Source organism: Rattus norvegicus, chromosome 18, assembly GCF_036323735.1.
Source record: "Rattus norvegicus strain BN/NHsdMcwi chromosome 18, GRCr8, whole genome shotgun sequence".
NCBI classification, from domain to species: Eukaryota; Metazoa; Chordata; class Mammalia; order Rodentia; family Muridae; genus Rattus; species Rattus norvegicus.
Genome location: NC_086036.1, coordinates 76,510,100 through 76,530,049, shown reverse-complemented (window position 1 = coordinate 76,530,049; position 19,950 = coordinate 76,510,100). Strand labels below are relative to the sequence as shown.

At 41.9% G+C, this 19,950-nt stretch overlaps 1 protein-coding gene across 9 annotated transcripts in view; it reads left to right on the top strand.

Annotated features, from left to right (window-relative positions):
- Positions 1-19,950, top strand: part of Atp9b (ATPase phospholipid transporting 9B (putative)) — a 192,111-nt gene that overhangs the window by 113,882 nt on the left and 58,279 nt on the right. For 8 of the 9 annotated variants that reach the window (NM_001106130.1, XM_006254983.4, XM_017600875.3 and 5 more), the window contains 2 exons: positions 8,112-8,272; positions 19,689-19,831. In NM_001106130.1, the coding sequence (NP_001099600.1) occupies positions 8,112-8,272; positions 19,689-19,831 (304 nt within the window). The remainder of the gene's footprint in view (positions 1-8,111; positions 8,273-19,688; positions 19,832-19,950) is intronic. The other variant, XM_063277159.1, reaches the window with a different exon arrangement.

The following is a 19,950-nucleotide window of genomic DNA, read 5'->3' as shown; positions in this document are numbered from 1 at the left end:
CTCACTGCGCAGAGAGTAAAGGTCAGGCTTGCCTTCCACTTTAGTAAATTCAAAAGGTAGATATTGTCTATAAAAGCACATACAATATTGCCAAAATAAATTGAAGTGTCTGCTGCATGGATGCAGATAGTTAAGACTTCATAGTTTATATCTTGAAATAAAAAATAAACTTAAGATGGAAAAACCCTACCATATATTTTATCACACAGAGAGGGGGGGAGGGGAGAGGGAAAGAAAGAGGAGGAGAGGAGAGGGAGAGAAAGAGAAAGAGAGGAGAGGGAGAGGAAGAGAGGAGAGGAGAGGAGAGGAGAGGGAGAGAAAGAGAGGAGAGGAGAAGAGGATCGGATCAGATCATGGATGAGCCAAGCCAAAGAAGGCACTGGTTTCCAGGGATGACCTCATGTGACCATAGAACCCTGAACAGTGAACTGGGCTCCTAGAGAAAGTGTCCTAAGACAGGGCCATCTGAGTTGAGTAAAGCTGTGTATCTTCTCAAGGATATGCAGACACTCATTTGTATGTTATATATGACACATTGTAAAGTTAAAAATGAATGATGCTGTTCATCACAATTATTCAGCCCATTCAGTCTTTAAATGGAAGGCTACACTCTGTTCTTTGATTCCTGGAGTGTGTGAAGGGAATTTATAGCTCTGCCTCACTGGCTTGGTCAATGAAATGCTAGCATCGGATTTTTGGTTTGTATTTTGTTTTTGTTTTGCTACTCCACACATATTTTTAAAAGACTGCCAAAGCATTCACTCCAGAGTAAATAGTAATTTTTACCAAGTAGGTGCATATGTAACTACAAAATCTTTGAATAGTTCAAAAAGACTCTAGGTGTAGCTTGCAAGTTTCATTTAGTTAAACTAAATTGCTAACCAAACGACTGACCTCAGATAGCAGTTACATGAAGGGTTTGAGAACTGAGGTGAGTGGGTAACATAAGCTGTTGAAGTAATTGTAAATTGGTGGATGATTTGGTTAAACTGTTTAAAACTGAAAGTTTTTTTGTATTGTTACCACAAAAATCAGTGTATTCAGAGCACTCTGCAAGCTCTAGCTGCCATTCCGTACACTTGGCTTACACTTTGTCTAGATAGCATTTGAGTGTGAGCTGGGGCAGAGGCTTCAGATCTTTAATAGGATTTCTTCCTTATATGGGTAGATTTTCATGCAGGAACCTCTCGGCCCTATACTCCGGAGTGTTAGAGCCTACCAATTCTTCCCTGAATTCTGCACGATAAGACGAGATTTAGGTCAAAATAAGTTGTCAAAAATAAGGAATCCATGTGGTTAATAAACCGTGCTGTTGACTTGGAGATGAAGCCGTAGTTGCTAAGAACGGACTCCAGAAGACTCTGTGGCAGCCTGGAGCACCCTCTGCTGGCAAAGCCGTAGCATGCTGCACACTCGGTCTCTGTTTCCCTGGTGGAAAGAAGCAGTGAGTGATACCAACACAGGGCTATGGGCTAAGGACAGCGATGAGAGTGAGCCCTAGCACTAGGGTTAGTCTCCTCTAACCACCAACCTTAGAAAGAACGGCACTGTGGCATGGTACGGTCCTAAGTACCTAAGGAAGGTGGTAGGAGGTGACGGCTTCTCTTCAAACCATGCTACATTGCAATTGCCTGTGTATATGTGAAGTAAAAACAAAGACGCCAGATAGATCTTTTACATGCTTCCCTTATTTATTTTTGTTTTAAACACAATTTTGATGTTTCACTGTTGAAAATTTTGAAATCTATAGTTATTTAAAATAAAATTTTTGCACATCAACATGTTAAAACCATTCCATTATATTTGCTGGCTTCTATTGATTACATTTCAATAAAGGTTTTAATGTTAATAAGGGCTGCTCGCCAGCAATCAGGACAGGGTGATCCCTCTTGAACATGAAGAATCACACAAGCTTTTCAGAAGTAGACCTGAGATTTGATGCATGCGTGGACACATGTGCTGTGCTATTTTCTGGCATTACTGCAAATTATTGAGGAATGTCTCGGTGAATGAAATATGTCCCAGTAAAGGCCAGAGCCACTGTGTGAACGGCAGCATTTTGAGAAGATGAGTATCACAGTGTTCTTCAGGCCAGCAGTGAGGGTACCTGCAGATGCCAGCAGATTGTTGGTTCACTGTGACAAAGCCATGTCACAGTGTGCATGGTTCTCATTAAGAAGGAAATGAGGCCTACCTTGTATGAGAGCCACTTGAAGGCCTTTGTCTGCTGATTACCTCCTCAAGTGTTGAAAGGAGCTTCCCTCTTTTGTTTGGTACATGATAATTGTATGGGCACACATATGATGACTCTGTGTGTGTGTGTGTGTGTGTGTGCGCGCACGCATGTTTATACAGTGAGTAAACATGTTGAGGCCGAAGTTGATGTTGAGTCTTCTCAATCACTTCTGCACCTTTGTAGTTGAGGCAAGTTCTCTTCAACCCGGAACACACTGATTCTTCTGGTCTGCTGACCAACAAGCCTCAAAGATTCCCCTGCCTCTCCCTTTCATCAGGGAAATGACAGATATGGGCTGACACACCCAGCTTTTCCATGCTTCAGAGATTGAATTCAGGTACTCATGGCTATACTGTAAGCCCCTCACCAACTGGTCAGTCCCCTCAGGGCACCTGCCATTTTCGGTATAAATGTAAATAACCAAGGAAAAAACACATTGTTTAATAAATTTAGTAAGCCAAGCAGGAACCCTCAACTCTAACGGAAAATAGTCAAATTTATATGTAAATAAGAACGTGGGTTATGAATTATTGTTTCACTGTAGACCTGAAGGGCTTACACAGAGTTTATATTTTAAGGTAAATATACTATAATATTAGGCATTGTCACACTAATACATACTTAGAGAGCTTTTAAAGCACAGATTATTGAGCCAATAGACAATAATGGCCCAAAGAAGCAATTCTTATTTCGCAGATCACTGGGGCGGCAACAGTAATGGTCAGATATATCGTCAATGCGTGGCCAGCTGCATGGCTGCAAACAGTTAAGACTTAGTAGTTCATATCCCAAAATGAGTAAGTAAACAAACTTGAGGTGGCAAAAAGCTACCTCATTTTATCATTGTTTGAAGTGATAACTTTAAAAATTTTTGCTAATAATTTAAGCTCCATGACAGGAAGAGTTAGGGGTTAGATGTAATGTACAACTTTCATTTTATTTAAATAAATACAGATCTTAAAATTACTTTTTTTTAAATGTTGGATTAAATGTGGTAGTACAGACTGATTTCTTTCAAAGATACTGAAGTTAAGTAGTGCTTTCATAGGAACCCAGTTAGGTTCATGGCAGCTCTCCATCAGTGTTGTACTAAATCCAAATGAAGAGACAAGAGTTGATCCACAGTAGCTGGTAAGAACAGTTACTGTTTCCTTCTTATGCATCTTGTCTAAAGATATATGTTCATGGAGTCTCAGATTAATTAGACATTTTACCAGGGCTCTTTCAAATAACACTGTATGTACAAGGAAAATACAGGGCAGTTTAAAATGTAGTTTTCTTCAGGGCTGTACATTGACTCTGAAATTTTGTGATTCTGAAATACTTCTATGTAAGGAATGAGCACATGTAAACCAGAGGACTGGTAAAAGCGCTCTGTTAGTTCCATTTTTGAATCTACCAGCGATGTGGCCAGCGGGAACTTTAGAGCTGGACGTTTAAGGAATGCGTAGGATGTAAGGCTTTGTAACGTACTGTTGTTGCTGTACTTTGGTATGCACATTGATCTCTTAGGAACTTAGTCTATGCGGGTACTTTTAACTCTGAGATGGATGGGAGTGGTGCTGTTCTGTAGAGATAAGGTCCAATTCCCATTCGTCCATACGTTCATTAAAAAAAAGCAACTGACTGATCTTTTCTTGATTAAGCAGGAGAACACCGTATTTACCCTTTATTGTTGGTATAAACCATTATTTTACTGAGAACCATTAGCTATTTAAAACTTGGTACATAAATTAAAGAGGAGCTAAATGGATTTGTGATCGCTGCCATTAGTAGCATTTTAGATTATACAGGCAATTATTGTGTTCATTATCCTAGAACAACCCCTTTGCAGAGCCATTGTGGTTGTCTTAGGCATTATGCACAAATTTTCCCGTGGAGATTAAAATTTCCAGTAGCGTATTTAATTTTGTTATCACAGTTGTTTCAAATAAAACAAATATTATGACAAGTAGAAGAAAATTTGCTTTACTAATATAAGAACTTAGTAGTAAATGTTGGAGATTACTTCGTAGAGTATTTAATTTACCTTTTTTCATATAGTCATAATTACTTCAAGTGATTAATAATATACCTTAAAATTAAAAAGATTTTACAGTCGTAGCAGGAAGTTCTGGCCTGTTTAAATGTTTAAGAAACTCTTTAGTAATACCGAAGACACATCAAAGCTGAAGGTGACACTTTATAGAATCTGTGACTGTTTTTGTAGTACTTTTTAAGTTTTAATCTTAGCTTTTAGATGAAGTACTTTTAAAAGTTTTACAGAAAACTTGAATATAAAAAGTTTGTTGGATGAAATATTTCATTTTTTAAAACAATCTAGTATTAAAAACCTCTTTTCCTACTGCTGCCCTTTCTTGGAGTTAACACAGTCAGGCTTGCCGTTCAGTCAAGGAAGGTGAGGAAAGGCTTCCTGAAAGAGTGTGAGGGGTAACTCTGCCCAGTGCGGAGAGTGGGTCCGACCTGCTGAGCCACCGGTTGTCAGCTCCTCCTGTCCCTGGGATGGAGTGGGAGAAGGGAGCATTCGCTTGACTTCAGAATTAATATTCACTGGTTGGCAGTCAACTGCATCTGTCTTGGTCAATTAGAAAGGTATTAATGTCTTGAATTATCTGCATAACCTACATATGGGCAACTTTTAGTGTTTTCAGCCTCTATGTGGCATTTGTTTCTTGGAGGTTTTATGCAACCTTTTGGTCTTTCACTGCTCTTATGCAGGGGGAAGTGTGAGACAGTGGTTATGCATTTTGCAAGACAGTAATTCTTTATTTTATTACAAAAAAAAAAGGCCAACTCTGGAAGGCCAGATTAAATCATTCCTTTCACTTTTTAATGGGATTTGGATGAATAGAGTAAAATATGCACTTTGCATTCATTGATAGCATCTTTAGGTTGAGGTAATTGAGTCTTTTTTCCCTGACTGAATGAATAATGACTTCATCTGATCCTCAGTGAGGCCTGAAACTTAGACCGCCTTTGTCACAGCAGAAAGATCTGGGCTTTGAAACATGCTCTACTTCCCTGGCTTAATTTTTCTTCATTTTAATCCAAAACCCTATTTTTCTCAATAATTCAAGCATAAACTACGTAGTAGTGAGGTAGCGGAAATCGCATGGTATTTGTCCTCCTTGTGCTGCTTTTTAAATGGAGCTGATAAATCAGCCACTGAGGTCTGAGCTGCCTCATTCTCAGGAGGAAAGCAAGGCTGGGGAATTGTCAGGACTCTTGAATTCCGGCCCTTTCACAGAGCTCACGCTCCAGGGAAGTTGTCACTTTACTGTTCTGGTGCAAGACCTGAAGATGGGAAGGGCTAAGCCGGGTTGGGGGTAGCCTTCCATGATTTACTGGGCTCTGAGGCAGTCCATCTGCTGCTGAGAACTAGAGCACATGTTCTTAGGGGCGCTTAAACCTGAGAGTCTTCAGTCTCCACAGAGACCGTTGACACAAGCTGTTGTGTGCTGTGCAGCATGCCGTGCCCATTTGTCACCATCAAAGTGAGGTGATGCTCTGCGTGAGGCGGCCGCGTAGTATAGTTTGGAACTTCTTGTTTAGGCCTCTTACGTAGTCATGGCAGGGCCAGAGCCCTAGAGTGAGAACATGCTGCGGATGCGCTTGGCTCTGCTCCACACGCGTGCACAGAGGAGCCTAGAGGGCCTCTGCTCCCTGCCCTCTGCAGCCTGGTCACTGGGATGGATGCAGACGGCAGTTGTTCTTCCGGGGACTGGTCAGTGCTTCTGGCTTCTGTAGTGCTTTCAGTGGTCATGATGTATTTACCCACATAGTTCAGACATGAATCTGGACAGAGGAGAACACTGTGTTTGGATATTTCTCTTTCATAAGAAATGTAGTACTAGTGATCATTTTTGTTTTCTTAGTAGACTCTTGAAGGTAAAAAGGAGGTTCTCATAATTAACTCATTTTCATAACCTTAGAGTCTAGCACACAAGGTGTAGGAGGGATGTAATTACTTGTTTAATTAGTTTTCTTTACAATGAACTTAATGAACTTTCTGAGAAACTTGGCTTTTTTTTTTTCTTTCTAGCAATAGCTTCTCATGGTCTCATAAGAGTTTGTGGCAAATATTAATCAAAACTAGATTTAAACTAAATTATGAACTATGGGAAAAGCTAATTTTCTGAGGCACTATGAAACAAACCAGAGTACTCCAGCCAATTCTCGGTTATTTACATTTAAGTGCTAGTGTTTTGTTTTATTTTTTTTAATTCGGATTTTGTCAGTTGTACTCTCTTTCCCTCTCCGTTTTTCTCTTCCTTTTTCTTTTCCTCTTCTTTCTTCTTTCCCTGTCACAACTCTATTGCCCTGCTTTCTTTTTTTAAAAACTGCCAGATCCAGGGTGGCAGGGAGATACTTAGCCTGAAAACTCGGTCTGCTCTTGGCAGCACCTGAGTCAGACGTCCCAGTGGCCATGGCCTCGTCCAGTCCTGTGTGTGCAACAGCCTAGCTCCTCCAGCCACCGCTCCTCAGAGGGGAAGGGAGGGTTTGGCGCTGGGCCAGATGTAATGGCTCATGCCTATTTTTAATATTTTGGAGGTAGAGGCAGGAGGATCAATGTAAGTTAGGGGCCAGCCTGTCTATATAGGGAGTTCCAGGTCAAGCAGGGCTACATAGCAAGATCCTGATTTTTCAAAAAACAATAAATTAAAATATTTTTGAGGCTAATCCCTAAAGCCACAGTTTTTCTGAAGAGTAAACAGTGAAGATAGTACGCCTGCCTGACTCACAGCTGTGACACTGTGTCACCTCCTTCCCTGCTAGACTCAGGGAGCTGTGCCATAGGATGCTGTGTACAGGCAGTGTCGCTTCCTCCCAGAGCCTTGTCAAGAAGCTGCTGATGGGTCCTTATTGTACAGTAAGGAGCTGAGGGCCCTGGGTTCCATGCGCCCTCGGGAGGTAGAGTACAAGTCCAAGTGAGCAGGTTTTGGCTCATAGCCTTGGCCACTGTGTGCCTTCTCTTCTCCCTCTCCTGCTGCAGCTCCTGCTGCAGCTTCTCTGTGTTAACTTAAGGCACCGCCACTCCCTGCCCCCACACAGAACTGTGCTTTGCTCTTTATGGGTGTAGTGGGAAAAGCCATCACGAAGTTGCTGGAACTCAGAATGGAGCTGCACAGTTCAGAAGAGCCAGGTTGTGTTCTCTTTACTGTTGAGGGCGGGGCTATTCGGATATCAGTGCTCCCTGTTTCCAAAGTCAAGGAGAAACGATTGCGCTCTTTGGTGTAATTTCCCTTATATTTCTGTGCTCAGCTAGCAATCAGTCCACAGGATGCATTTCAGTGTAGTATGTCATATTGGAGAAATCAGAAGTGTGGGACTTGCACAAAGTTCCAATTCTAAACTGACCCCAGTGCTTGATCTTTCTTTGCAAGCTTTTGCAGAAACTTGCAGAATGACTGACACAAACTGTCCTGCAATTGGGGGACTCTGGGTCTGAGTGGAGGGTGTCCAGAGGATACCTGAGAGTAACAACAGGGGTGACCTCAGTTGGCATGCCACAGAGCATGACGTTGTGCTCACAGAGTTGTGATGCAGCCCTGCTTTTGCGATTCTCGGTCTCGTCCTACTGGCATCTCCCTGTCAGCACACGGCGGGTTAAGCTGTGGTTGGTTGTTCACTCTGCTGTTGGCCAGCAGTTCTCCCTGAGAACTCTGTACAGCTTACAGTACATTTTCAGAAATCCTACCTAACCGTGAGAGGTGTGTGAAGAGAAAATGAATAGTTTTGTGTTGAATTATTATAAAGACTATTAAAATCTTACATTTTCTCAAGTCATTTTCATGTATTCTGATCAGGACACTAGGGATGGGTGCCAGCCTGAGCATGTATTAATGCTACACTTTTTTTTTTTTTTTTTTTTTAGGTTGGTTTATTGGACCTCGAACTCAATCAGCTGACAAAGGCGCTATTTCTGGCTTTAGTTGTTCTTTCTGTTGTTATGGTAACCTTACAGGGATTTGCAGGCCCATGGTACCGTAATCTTTTTCGGTTCCTCCTCCTCTTTTCCTACATCATTCCCATAAGGTATGTTTAAAATCAGAAGAACACAGATGTCTCATTTTATAATGTATGATTTTGCTGAAATTGTCTTACCATACTGTGAAAGAGGTTACCCAGTCAAAACTGTAGAGGAAGGGCTTGGGAACCAGATGAATAGAGCAAGTTATCTGTAAGTGGAATTTAGAACATGATTTGCTTTGCTAGGGTAACTTAGAGAAAAGTGCCACTGTTCCTGGTTTTAACAGTGTTGTCTGAGCAGTTGGAAAATGCTTCGAGTTCAAACATAAATATGAACCTATGAAAAAATTTTGCAAATTGCTGGTTGCTGTCTTATTTCCAGTGCTCTAGGGCCTGTGTGCATTGTTGACATTTGAAATTACCTATTTTTAAAAGCCAAGCCTAGTAGTGTTCACTTATAATCCTTAGCCATGGCCAGGATGCCAAGGCCTGGGACATAGCAAGGGCCTATCTCAGGAAACAAACAAAAAGGAAGGTCACCACTGTTTAAGGAGGATCTGATCGATGGCTCATATTAGATGAGATGCTGACCAAGGCTTCTTCAGAAGGAACTAGTTTTCAAAATGATAAGCAGTGCAGCTAGAGATCGGCGTATAAAGCAGTTACTCTCCAGTCCCTATTTAAAGACTCAAACAACCTCAAAATGATATCTTCAGAGAAATATCCTTAAGTGTCTGCGTGTATTATGCGTACATAGATAAAAGACTGAGATTTTTCCTATGAGTAAACCTTGTGACTCATGAATGAAGCCTGAACCTAGACTCATTTGTAATGTCAGTTAAGGGGACAGAGATCCAGGCAACAAGGCTCTTGTATGTAGCTGCCATTGCTGTTCCCACCGCACCTCTCATGTGGATATTCCTCACCTTTTAACACAGCCTCAAAGCCAGCTAACTCCACAACCTTATCCTTGGGAAGCCTTGTCTCAGACATAGACTGGGCTTGCTTTCTCTCTCCCATCCTCACGTATAATGCAAGACTGCACACTAAGCTCTTCACACCTAGCTGTGGTGTCTACTGGTATCCACATTAGTTCTTTGTCAGTCAGACATCACCCAAGTACACCCCCAGGTGTGAGGAAGGTTGCACCCAGCCATCCCAATGCACTTGTTTTCTGTCAGTGGCTGCCATTCTGTGTGGCTCTGTCTTCTTTGTTGGCCACCACTCTTGACCACCAAACTCTGTAAGGGATGCAGACTGTTTGAAGAATCAGTTTGGTATCCAGTGTCAGAGACAGGTGACACAGTGGGCAGGAAGGGCTCCTGGCATACTGCTTTGGAAAGTTACATATGTACAAACCATCATAGATTCCAGGTATGCTTGTATTGAATACCATAAGTGAGCTCAAGGACAGACATATGTGTCCCCAAAGAGTATATAACTGTGAAGTCACATGTCTGTTTTGTTGAACAGTTACGATGGAGTTTACCCAGATTTGCAGATTCTTTGGGGAGCTATTTGTTGGTACGCTTTCAGCCTGCAGATGCATGGCTCGCTGTGATCCCAGCCTCCTGTGTCTTAGCATCATCCATGGCCTTCTGCCTTGTGTCCTTCTCCCCACTGTTTCCCTGCACTCCTGTGTATACACTGATCTTCCTGTACATTACCCACTCCCACTGGACATCAGCCCAGGAGGAGACTCACTTGTTTATTGTAAAAAGAAGAATGTGTCCCCTGCTTAGGGACTCTAGCTAGGCCAGTCCCACATACTAGCTCTTCCTGAACCAGGCAGCACACCTCCCAGGCAGAGGCTGAGACTTCTTAGTGCCTGGGCGGAGAATTGCAGTCTCTTTCCTGTGGGAACAATGATACCGACTTCTAGACTTGTCAGTAGACACTGTGAAATAGAATCTCTCGGGTTATATTAGGTTATACATTCGTTTTTAATCTGCGTTTAATGGCAAACTATTTTAGGGCTGCTTCTGGAACTTACCTCCAGATCCTCATTGCACTTTTATTTCTGCATGGTGTAGTCAATCATAAACCTTTCATGTGTGCTTAGAAATTTTTTTATTCTATGGAGTGAGTTTTTGTACAAATGTTACTAGATGGATCTTGTGGGTTTTTTAAATCATCTATATGCTTCCTTTTAAAGGAACTCTCCCTAACTTTATAAGCAAACTATCTCTCATCGTAATTATGGTTTTATTCATTTCCCATGGTGTATTTGTGTGTTTTAAAGCTATGTTATTAAAAACTTACAGGTTTAGAATTGCTATTTTGTGTGAATGAGAGGGTTTTAGAACTAGCGTGTGGCGGAGAGTGTTGGTTTTCAGTCCTTTATGATCTCCTCATTCACTACAGTTAATGACTTGTCTGCATTTATTTTTACTTTCTTTGTTCTACTTCTATATTTTTGTGCCCTTTGAATGTTTTAAAGCCCTTTCTATCCTTGTATTTCTTTGTATTCTATCCTATTATTCCCGTATAAGTGTACATATTAAACAAAACAAAACAAAACATTTCTTTAAAGTGACTCAAGGACCTGAAAATATTTGGACTCTAGCACCCGTATTTCATCATTAAGTGCCTCCCTGCGACAGACACACAGTGTATTTACTTGTATTTAGGCTTCTGTTCTTCATATCTCTCTGTCGTCCTTCCTCATACTCAAGACTGGCATGCAACCTCTATGGCCTGACCTGCACACTGGCCTGGTGGTGCACGGTCCTAACAGTGAGGCATCCTGCTTATCCAGGGCAGACAGAAGGATGGGCTCTGAGCAGTGCTGATGCCATTTACAGATACCCTTAGGGATGGTATTTGAAATAAGACTTGTATGTTTTTTATTACTTATATCCTTTTCTGTTTATAATTAAAACAACTGAAAAGCAACTCTAGGTGGTGATGTAGGCCACACTCAATGCATCAGGCTCATTTGGACACTCGGAATGCCCAAACAAGTCAGTATCCTGCCACCTTAATGTCCTTTCCCCATTATGTAGCCAACTTCTGGTCAGTTTAATGTGAGCTGACACAAGATTAGGGTCACCTGGGAAAGATGGACTCTAGTTGAGAAAAATGTCCTCATCAGATTGGCCTATAGGCAAGTCTATGGGACATTTTCTTGATTAATTAATATGTAAGGGTTCCAACAGTTATGGGTGGGGCCACCCTGAGCAGGTGACCCTGGGCTGAGTGATTAAACAAGCTAAGTGAGCCGGTGAGCAGGGTTTCTCCATGGATGAGGTTACAGTCTCTACCTCCAGGTTCCTGCTTGAGGTCCTGCCCCGACTTCCCTCATTGGTGGATTGTGGTGTAGACACGTAAGCCAAATACACAAAAATCAAGCTGCTTTTGGCTGTGGTGTTTATCAGAAAGCATTCCCGGACAGCATTGTTGACACTCTCCATCTGTGGCGAGGGTGATGACAGGCACCAAAGCAGACAGAGAGGGAGAAAAGATACTGCCTGCCTGCTCTGACTACCCACCACCTGTTCTCCATGTTTGCCTGTGCACGGAACCCGCTTTCACCTGCTGAAGGAGTAGCAGTTTCCCATCTTCTGACAAGATTCTCTTTCTTGTGTTCTTCCTTTGAGTTGATTTTTTTTAAAGCCCAGCTAGAATCTTCTGTGGTGATACATTGACAACTGCTTCTGTTCACTAGTGGAAGAAGGCTAAAGGAGCCTTTTCCTTAGATCTGAGGCACTTCTGTGAGATCTGGACTCAAATTTATAGACTATCTGCCTTGTTTCGGTCTTTTGGGAAAAAAAAACATAAAAGTACTCGCCCCTCTTTTCTTTTATTTATTTAATAAAGTTATCATAACAAAATTATGCCTTAGGACTGTTGGAACTAAAAATGGTTTCTGTTATTTTTATATTTGAATAGTTGGAAAATGGAAAATATCTAATAAGAAAATAAATATAATTATCAATATATAACTATATAAAACCTTTCATGTGTTTAGAACTGGGAAAACGGCCTAGTGGGTTAAGGAAGTGACTTAGGCATGGCACTACACACCTATAACCCCAGTGATGGACAGTAGAGTAAGGAGACTCCTCACGCTTGCTGGTCACTCAGCCTTTCCAAACTCATGTGCTTGAAGTTCAATGAGAAATGTAAATAAAATTTTCGGAAATTTTATTTCCGAAAATAAAATGGAAAGTAATAAAGGGGGACATTAAGTGTTGACCCTTTCCCCCTACAAGCACATACACACTTGCATGCACACATACTCACACTCTTACCTTTTCATATGTTTAGATAAACATATAAATATCAATGTGCCTTTATGCTTATTATCTTTGTGAACATGTGTTTGCACATACATAAACACATGTATCTGCATACACCCCTATTTTTATCTCTATGGCCGTTTAAAATACTTGCTAAAAAATAGCGGTAATACCAGACTGCCTACAATCTCTTAGGCTCTGGCTTTTCAGAGAGTATTTTAGCATGTTCATCTAGGTGTGCGAGCCTGACTAGACAGTTTCTCGGCCTTCCTTTGCTTTAGCTTACCATGAGCCTGCTCACTTTAACACAACACGCTACTGGTGTTTGCATACCTGGACCTGAGAGGCTTATTTAGAGAATTAAGGATTATCTTTAAAGAAAACAAATTTGTTTTCCTGTTGCCAAGTTTTCATAAAATAAGGACACCAATTCATTTTAGGGTTTAAATGTGCTTTTGGACTTTTAAATATATATTTTGCAAAATATGCAAATCTAGGAAGTAATTTTTTCTTTAGTGTTCTAAGAATCAGAAATCTTTTCAAGTTTACAAAAGTATTTTATTAAAATTATTCAGTATAATGAAATAAATTTTAAGGCATAATTTTTATACCTTTTAAAAATAATTTTTAAGGTACTTGATAAAATTTATGTTGTCTTTTTTGTTTGTTTTGTGGGGTTTTTTGAGATCACAATTTAATTACAATATTTTTGTCATCCAAAGAGAAATATTGCATGATGTAGCTTTTTTGTTTGTTTGTTTTTGTTTGTTTTTTTTTTTTTTTTGGTTCTTTTTTTCGGAGCTGGGGACCGAACCCAGGGCCTTGCGCTTCCTAGGTAAGTGCTCTACCACTGAGCTAAATCCCCAGCCCCATGATGTAGCTTTTATTGTAATTCTAAAATGAACATAAGTCCTTTTAGTCCTGTGCGTGTCTCCTAACAGGAAGATACCAGTGGAATTGTTAGCACATCAGCAGATCCAGGGTCACGTGTTTGCTGTCCCTCCTCTGATTTCTTGAGATGCTTTAGAATGCCTGTGTTTTAATTGATAACCTAAAAACCAAGGTCTCGGTGCTGGGTCAGAGAGACTTGCTTCTGCATAGGCATATATAAGCAAGAGAGGCAAAAATGCTGTTAGACAAAGAGATAATTATATCCCTTCTGAGGCACACTTAAGAACCTCTTTGTCAGGCAGTGTCTTTTGTGGAGCACTGAGCTGCAAGGGCTGTCTGTGTGTTGTGGAGACATAGTTTCCCTTTCCTTTTGCCTGTGTCACAGTCAGAGCAATTCCTAGGACCTGGGGACTGAAGATGAGATGGCAGCATCTGCACCCAGAAGGGCCACATCAAATGCCTGCCAGGGGATAGCGGTGCAGCGCCGCCCCAGGGTTAGCAATGGACTCTTCCTTCCAAAGGAAACGTCTTAACAGTGTCTGCGAGTATCGCTAGTTCTGGATCGTTTTACAGTTGTTTGATTTGTTTTCTTATCCAACTACTCTTCTACCTGAGAAGGGAGGAGTTCTTACATTGGAGCAGGTGACTGACCCTTAGACACTGAGTGGGTGAGTTCTCTCTCACACTGCAGCATACAGCTGACCCTTAGACACTCTGAGCAGCTCTGATAGAGTACTGCACTCAGATGCAGCCACTCACATCTGGGGGTGACGTGTCCTCATGTGCATCAGCATATGCTATTGCAGTTCTTATGGTCGTTTAAAGTACTTGCTCATGAAATGATTGTAATACCATCATTGTTATATACCGTCAGCGTGTTCCAGCAACCTGCTGAGCATTAACACTGGCTTCTACTGTCAATGGAGTATTTCAGTTTTCTTTTAGTTTATAGTAATCCTGTATGTTTATGGGGTACAGTAGAATGCTATATAGCATACGCTACATGGCTGAATGTTTTTCCTCAAGAACATTGCATGTCTGTTTGCTTATGAAAACGTGTGAAGGTTTTATTGCTTTATATAGTTGAAATCATTGAAGCGTATCCTTTTACATTACAGTGTTGCATCTTATGTTTAACATGGCTTTATAGAGTCATCCATTCCTTATACTTTGCCATCCTTATTTATGACTGCACCACTGAACATGGGACACACGTTGGGGTGTTGTAATGTCATTGTACACACTGATCAGTAAATACGTGTATAGCTGGTAGCAGAGTCTAGGAACGGGAGTGCCTGGCTCGGCGCTTGTCTGTGGCTGTGCTGTGCTGTGCTTGTCTGTGGCTCTGCTGTGCTGTGCTGTGCTGTGCTTGTCTGTGGCTCTGCTGTGCTGTGCTTGTCTGTGGCTCTGCTGTGCTGTGCTTGTCTGTGACTGTGCTGTGTGTGCTGTGCTTGTCTGTGGCTGTGCTGTGCTGTGCTTGTCTGTGGCTGTGCTGTGTGTGCTGTGCTTGTCTGTGGCTGTGCTGTGTGTGCTGTGCTTGTCTGTGGCTGTGCTGTGCTGTGCATGTCTGTGGCTGTGCTGTGCTGTGCTGTACTTGTCTGTGGCTGTGCTGTGTGTGCTGTGCTTGTCTGTGGCTGTGCTGTGCTGTGCTTGTCTGTGACTGTGCTGTGTGTGCTGTGCTTGTCTGTGGCTGTGCTGTGCTGTGCTGTGCTGTGCTGTGCTGTGCTGTGCTTGTCTGTGGCTGTGCTGTGCTGTGCTGTGCTGTGCTTGTCTGTGGCTGTGCTGTGCTGTGCTGTGCATGTCTGTGGCTGTGCTGTGCTGTGCATGTCTGTGGCTGTGCTGTGCTGTGCTGTGCTGTGCATGTCTGTGGCTGTGCTGTGCTGTGCTGTGCTGTGCATGTCTGTGGCTGTGCTGTGCTGTGCTGTGCTGTGCTGTGCTGTGCTGTGCTGTGCTGTGCTGTGCTGTGCTGTGCTTGTCTGTGGCTGTGCTATGCTTGCTGACACTGCCAGTGTGTGTCTGAGTGGTGATTCCGAGTCAGCACCCTGTCTTCAACAGAGACCAGTGCCTCTCGGCCTCCCGATGCTGTAGACCTTTAACAGTTCCTCATGTGCTGACTCCCAACCATAGATCATTTTAGTTGCCGCTTCATAACTGATTTTGCTATGGTTATGCATGGTAATCTCCCATGGTCTTAGGCTACCCCTGTGAAAGGGGCATTGACCACCCCTCCCACAAGGGGTCATGACCCCACAAGTTGAGAACCAGTGATGTAGAGTTTCTCTTTTGCAAACTTTTAAAAGTCCTTTGTTGTGGTCTTTCTGGGCAGTTTGTTATGTTTTTATTCCTGTTTTGCTGACATCTTTCTCTATAGCTTGACATTTTTTTTACTGAGAAAAATAGATTCTCATTTTACCTTGTTAAATATACATAAATCAGTTTCCCAACAACCAACTTAAAACTGGTAGGTTTTTGTAAATGCATACTTCTGAGTTTTCCTACTGTATGCTATTTTCTGTTTCATACTATTACTTTATTTCTACTTTGATTTAGTATTTTTCTAAATGATATGGAAGTTTAACTGGTTAATTTGGAGCTTCTCCTCCCCTTTTGAATACATGTATTTAAGTAATTCATTTCTCTGTTAATATTATGTTGGTTGCATCTCTAAAATTTTTATGCATAGTGTTTTTACTATTATCAAACAATGGGTTGTGGTTTATTTTTTGCTTTTTTAGACAGGATCTCATGATTTTTGTAACCCAAGCTTGCCATGAAGTTAACTATATAACCAAGAATGGCCTCAAACTACTAGTTCTCCCACCCCCACCCCACCTCACCTCCTGTCACTGCCCTCTTCCTCATCCAAGCTTTGGATTATAGAAAAAGACAAAGACAGAAGCCATTTAACACATAGCAAGTGCCATGTTGAGTTTAAAAGCTCAAACTATGTAAAACCAAAAGCTATATATACAGCCGTGATTAGTTCATATCATCTCAAAATTGAAATGATGTCAGGGGTTCTGAGTTCGGAGGGAGGCATAGAGGGTCTGACTACTGAGGCCCCGCAGGTGCTTCCAGGCCGGCAGCGTCTTGGCCTTACACATCTACTGGATCGGGATGTATAAAATGTAACTGTTTATAAAACTCGCAAAGCTCCGCTCAAGTCTGCGTACTTGATTTGCCAGTCAGTCCTCTGCTTTGAAGATGTTACAAAAAGAAGAAACAAAGCCACAGTGTAACAGCAGAATAAGAGGTGCAGGGAGATTTCAGGTCAAACCTCTGTGTCCTTCAACCATCTAAGGGTCTAATGGTTTTGATTACATCTGGTAAAAGTTCTGATGAAAGTATCTTCTGGGTTCTTTGGTTTTTGTTTTTTTTTTTTTTTTTCTCAGATTAGAATTGGCATGTGAATTATTTCAGGTAGATTCGTTCCCCAGTGAGAATTGTGCGTATTTCTCAGGCGGGCCAGGGCCTGGGCTCACCTGGCAGTGATAAGTGCTAAGGTTTAATTGTAACAAATTAGAGCTTAAATATAGCAAGCATCCTGGGGCCTAAATGGATTGCATTGTGTATTTTTGGGAAAAAGCACTTGAAATTTATTCAGACTCTGAGTTTCTTCTTCAAGTATTTGTAGCTGTGAGATTAGACTGGACAAAAATAAACTATCATGAAGGCAGTCTTACATCTTGAAATACATCTCATATTTATAGGTATTGCAAAAGTAAACATTTTCTTATGTATTCCTATTACAACATCCCTGAAAGACTACTTACTCAAGACAGTCAGTTTTTCATCGTGCATGGTAGTAAATGTCATAACTGTGTCCTGGCTCGGTGAACTGTCTGAAGTCAATGGCTTTCCACTGGAACAGGTCTGTGGGAAGGAGTGTCACGGGTGGTTACTCAGCAGTAGCCTGGACTTGCCGTGCATCTGGTATCCGCTACTGTCTAATCATGTGCTTCATGGATTACAGAGCATGTCAGAGTTGGCATGTTCCTGGATAAAGGTCTGTTTAGAAACTATAAAGGCAGGGCATTACTAAGAAGTCAATTCAGTGCAATTCTTACTTTGCTGCCATAGAGTTTGGACGTCTTACAGACTTGCAAGTAAAGCAAATTATCCTTTAGCATTTGACCAAATTCACAGCGTGAATCATGGCCCAGGCAGACCCGTGGTTCCTGGTGTAGGAGTGGTTCTTGGTTGACTTATTTTCAGTGCTGAGCTTCTGCTCCTGCTCCTCCCTCCTTTCTGTTCTCTCTCTGCCACTAGCAACCACTGACATGTGTGTTCTCTGTGTCCCTTGGTATTCAACCTAGAATGGCCCCAGAGGTTTTATTTATAAGGCAGTATCCTACGAACTAATACATTCTTGTAATTCTCTAACAACATAAGTTGCTCCTGGTTCGAAAAGAACTATGCAAAACAAGTTTGGTGCTGCTTCTTTGGTTCTTCCACCCCGAGCCTGGTAAGGGCCGTAAGCTGGAGCCCAGTGCAGGGTGACATTTTCAGAACACCTTGGCCAAAATCCGAAAGAACCCAACACATAGGCAAGTGTATGAGCCAAGTGATGGGAGGTGTGGAAAACCTAGATGAAAGTCAGATCTCACGGCGTGTGCTCACCTCACCTGCTCTATTCCCTCCCAACTTCTGTGTTTGTTTCAACAAGGGCTGTGGTCTTCATTACCTCTCTTGTTCATAAGGAATCTGTTTTTCAGCCCAAATCAAATCAGAACCCAAAGGGAATGTTTTGCATTTTCTCTTCAAATCCCCCCTTCATCCCAGGCATGCCTAGAAGGTACAGGATGTCACACCTGTTGACAAAGACATCCCTCACACTTAACACGTGCAGACTTACCCATGTCTCACAGATTCTAGTAGAGGTAGAGCCATCGTGGCACAGAGACTTGGGGAAAATGTGTGTGAGGTGGTTCTGATTGGTAGACTGCACTGTGTGGCCACTGGTCCTTCCTAGAACGACATTTTCTATCCCTCCAGCTTAAGGGCTGATGTCATTTATTAGTTAGCTTCACTCTTAACAAAAGATAGGTACAGGATGGAGAGATGTGCACAGGTGACTGCAAGGTAACTGTTTCCTGCCAATTAGTGTAATTCCTATGATTTTTAAGGTGTGAATTTTATGTACAGATTAATAAAGTTATGCTTCTTAGACACTTGCCACTGACTGATTCCTCAAGATTGTTTATTCAAAGTTATATTTATTAAAAGGTTATGTAACAGGACTGCCTTATCTGGCCTCAGTGGGAGAGATGCACTTAATCCTGTAGAAACTTGATGCCCCAGAGAAGGGGGATGCGAATGGATGTGGAGGGCTTGGGGGTTAAGTACCCTCTAAGAAAAAAAGGGATGAGAGGGCAGGAAGCGGGGGACAACATCTAGAATGTAAATAAAGTATTTTAATAAAAAAGGTTGAACCTCCTGAATGACCATGTTGATAGGTAGTAAATGGTTGGTGAATAGCAGTGTCATTCTCCATGGTTTTCATGGGAAGTTCTCAACCTTCCCAATGCTGTCACTCAGTACACCACTCCTCATGAGTGGTGAGTCCACCGTAGCACTATCTTTGTTGCTACTGTTATAATCATACCATAAATATCTGATATGCAGAATATCTGATACGTGACCCTTGTTATAGAGTTGTTCAACTCCCCAAAGGGTTCTCAACCTGCAAGTTGAGAACTACTGGTTTATACAGTCTTGTCCACTGAGCTTCCGTAGATTAATTGGGTAAACTGACACAGATCGGTGTGCTGTGACTGTTTTCTCCAGTGGCCCGTTTTAGAGTACTTTCTCATACAGCCACCCTTTAATTAAAGCCTGGAAGGCCCTCCAGAGTCCATCTGTTGTAGTCCTGTACTTTATGATGTGATGGGAGTATCTACCTGGGACAGGTGGAATGACTCCATACATGTTTTAGCCTTACAGATAGAAACATGTGATAACTGAAGACTCAGTAAGGAGCGTGTGCCTGCCCCAGAGGCTTCTGGACCCACTTCACATATTTCCGCACAGTAATCTTTTCATGATGGCCTAAGCATATGCATTTACCTCTATAAACCCACAGTCCTCTGGGTGTTAATTGGATATTGAGAACCAGTTGCCTGCTTCTCTTCTAGCTCATACTGTAAAGGAATTGTCTACCCAACAGTCACCTGTAAACATCTACAGTATAAAAGCATTGTTGACTAAAATCTACACGGATCTGTTAAAGTCTGAAATCTAATATTCCTATAAAAGTTAAAGTTACATACAAGTACATTAGGTGCAATCATGGCCGTGGACCTGTTAGATAGCTGTGGAAACATTGACCGTTGTGATGTTTTACTTGGCAGTCTGCGAGTGAACTTGGACATGGGCAAAGCAGCATATGGATGGATGATTATGAAAGATGAGAATATTCCTGGTACAGTTGTTCGGACCAGCACTATACCAGAGGAACTTGGACGCCTGGTGTACTTACTGACAGACAAAACAGGTACTGTTCACGTCTGTTAACTCTCAACGGACCAGGTCACATCGCAAATATTGTTTGCACATAAGCATATGTATGTGTTGGATTTATAGATTTCTGCACTCAACTTTTGAAAACTGTTT